General features: G+C 37.1%; 1 protein-coding gene across 1 annotated transcript; it reads left to right on the top strand.

The window, feature by feature from the left end:
- Positions 1 to 459: 459 nt before the first annotated feature.
- Tsp_13748 (conserved hypothetical protein) lies at positions 460 to 1,561 on the top strand. The gene is made up of 5 exons (XM_003368447.1): positions 460 to 605; positions 916 to 997; positions 1,135 to 1,171; positions 1,323 to 1,439; positions 1,470 to 1,561. The coding sequence occupies exons 1-5, from the start codon at positions 460 to 462 to the stop codon at positions 1,559 to 1,561; spliced, it is 474 nt and encodes a 157-aa protein (XP_003368495.1).
- The last annotated feature ends 433 nt before the right edge of the window (positions 1,562 to 1,994 follow it).

Below are 1,994 nucleotides of genomic sequence, written 5' to 3'. Positions count from 1 at the left end.
CAGAAAGTTTTCGGGTCGGCTGTGCCTCGAGTGGTGCTACCGTTGTCTGGCTGGGTATTCCTGTTTCTTGGTCATGAGTAATTGTTCACTGATCCAAGGAGTGATGGGCAGGCATATGTACGTTATTTGGCCAGTGGATCAATTTGGTTATCATCGTCGGCGGGTTATCTGGAAGATTATCCATGATCCGCGAAGTTCGGAAGATTCTACACTACAGTCCGCACGCGAGTCGAATAGAAATAATGCCTCATTCATAATCCTTTTACCATCATTGGCCTTACCTAGTTCACCAATCGCCTTCGAATTAGCAAATGCAATGTCAGATCTATTTATTCGGTTATATTAAGGGTATATATCCTTCCTCGCGATGCGTGAGATGTAAAAGGAAAGATCGTCTTTGAGATGATTCTACAAAGTGTGAGAGAGAGGGAGGTTAATGTCCGGAGCAGATCATGTTTGATGTTAGTCTCGACAGCAAAACACAAAACCGGCAGCCACAAGTCCGGAATGGTCAGTCACGTGCAGCTTGGTCGTCTTCGGTGCGGTAAAGGACCTTCAAGTCACGTGAGCAGCCCAGTGACCGGCCAATGTCCGAAAATTGAACTGTTCTCTTGTGTCATTGTTTACTTGGACAAGCTTTTTCTCTCTCTCTCTTTCTCTCTTCAAAGGCAGAAATTGCTCAGTTTGGAAAAACATCCCCCGCTGTGGCTTGATTCTGCTCTTCTGCCCCTGGAGAATAATGCCTTCTGAAAATAAGTCACCTAGCGAAATGGAAATTCAAGAAAATTGCCCCAACGGAAAAAGCAAACCCAACAACAACAGTCAGATGAATAAAAACGAAATAAAGGTAAAATTCTTCTTTTTATTTTCTCTTCATGAAAATTCAACCAAAAAATGCAAATAATACTTGTGTAGCTTTTATTCTGATTGCAACAGAGCAGTGCATGAAATTCCAGTTGTAGCACTGAGCGAAATTTCACTTACCTACCAGCAGTCTGTAAAAGTGAAGCAATTTGAATAATTAATAAATTTTCGAATTGAAAATAAGCAAGCAAAATACATTTCACCATTGTTCGTTCAAATTGTACAAAAAATTTATAGGATTAATAATAATTATTATTAATAATTTTGCAGATTCAGTTCGACGAGATCGTTGCTGAGCCGGATCAAAGTTTGCGCAGCATCAGTCACGTTTGGAACGTCAGCGTGAAAGTAAAAAAATAGTTCTTTTTCAAAAAAAAACTCTTCACCTATCTCATTTTAATGTAAATTTAAAGCATAATCACTCACCTCTGTTTCAGATTTTCCAATTTACTTCGCAGTGGTGCTATTGGATATTGTCGGCGTTGTTGGCGGTGCCGTTCGCGATCCTCTGGGCGGTGGTGTTCGCATTCAGCAGCTTCTTCAACGTCTGGTGCACGCAGCCGTTGATCAGAACCGTGGGAAAATTTTTCCTCTCTATTTTCCAGGTAACATATTGCCACACTATAAAACTTTGCTCAATTCAAAACAGAAACAACAAAACAAAAAAAATTTCAAATCTCACGTTCAGGGTATATGAAAAAAAATGCCCTCTGTTTGTTTGGTCTATTGGACAGGCTTTGGTCAAAGTTTCAATATGTACAATTGTATACAATGAAATCCAAAGCCAACAACCCCCCTCGAGAAATGTATGAATTCGATGAAAAATTATAAACCTAAAACAAACAAATAATAAACCCCGAAAAATAATAATAAAAATAATAATAATCCAACTTTTTCTGATTAACATAATACCAATAAAAGTATAAATAATAATTTGTTATATGTAATGGGAAAGGAAAAAAAATGCAAGTGCCAACAAAAAGAACATTAAAAAATAAACTAAAACCAAAATGATTTATTTTAAGGCATGATATTGATGATAATAATAATAATAATACATTATAAGAATAAGATAAATCCAAAAAAATGCTCCCATAATGTATGATGTAATTTATAATTTTTTGCGGCGG

Source organism: Trichinella spiralis (assembly GCF_000181795.1).
Source record: "Trichinella spiralis strain ISS 195 chromosome Unknown Scfld2453, whole genome shotgun sequence".
Classification (NCBI taxonomy): domain Eukaryota; kingdom Metazoa; phylum Nematoda; class Enoplea; order Trichinellida; family Trichinellidae; genus Trichinella; species Trichinella spiralis.
This window is presented reverse-complemented; position numbering and strand designations above follow the sequence as displayed.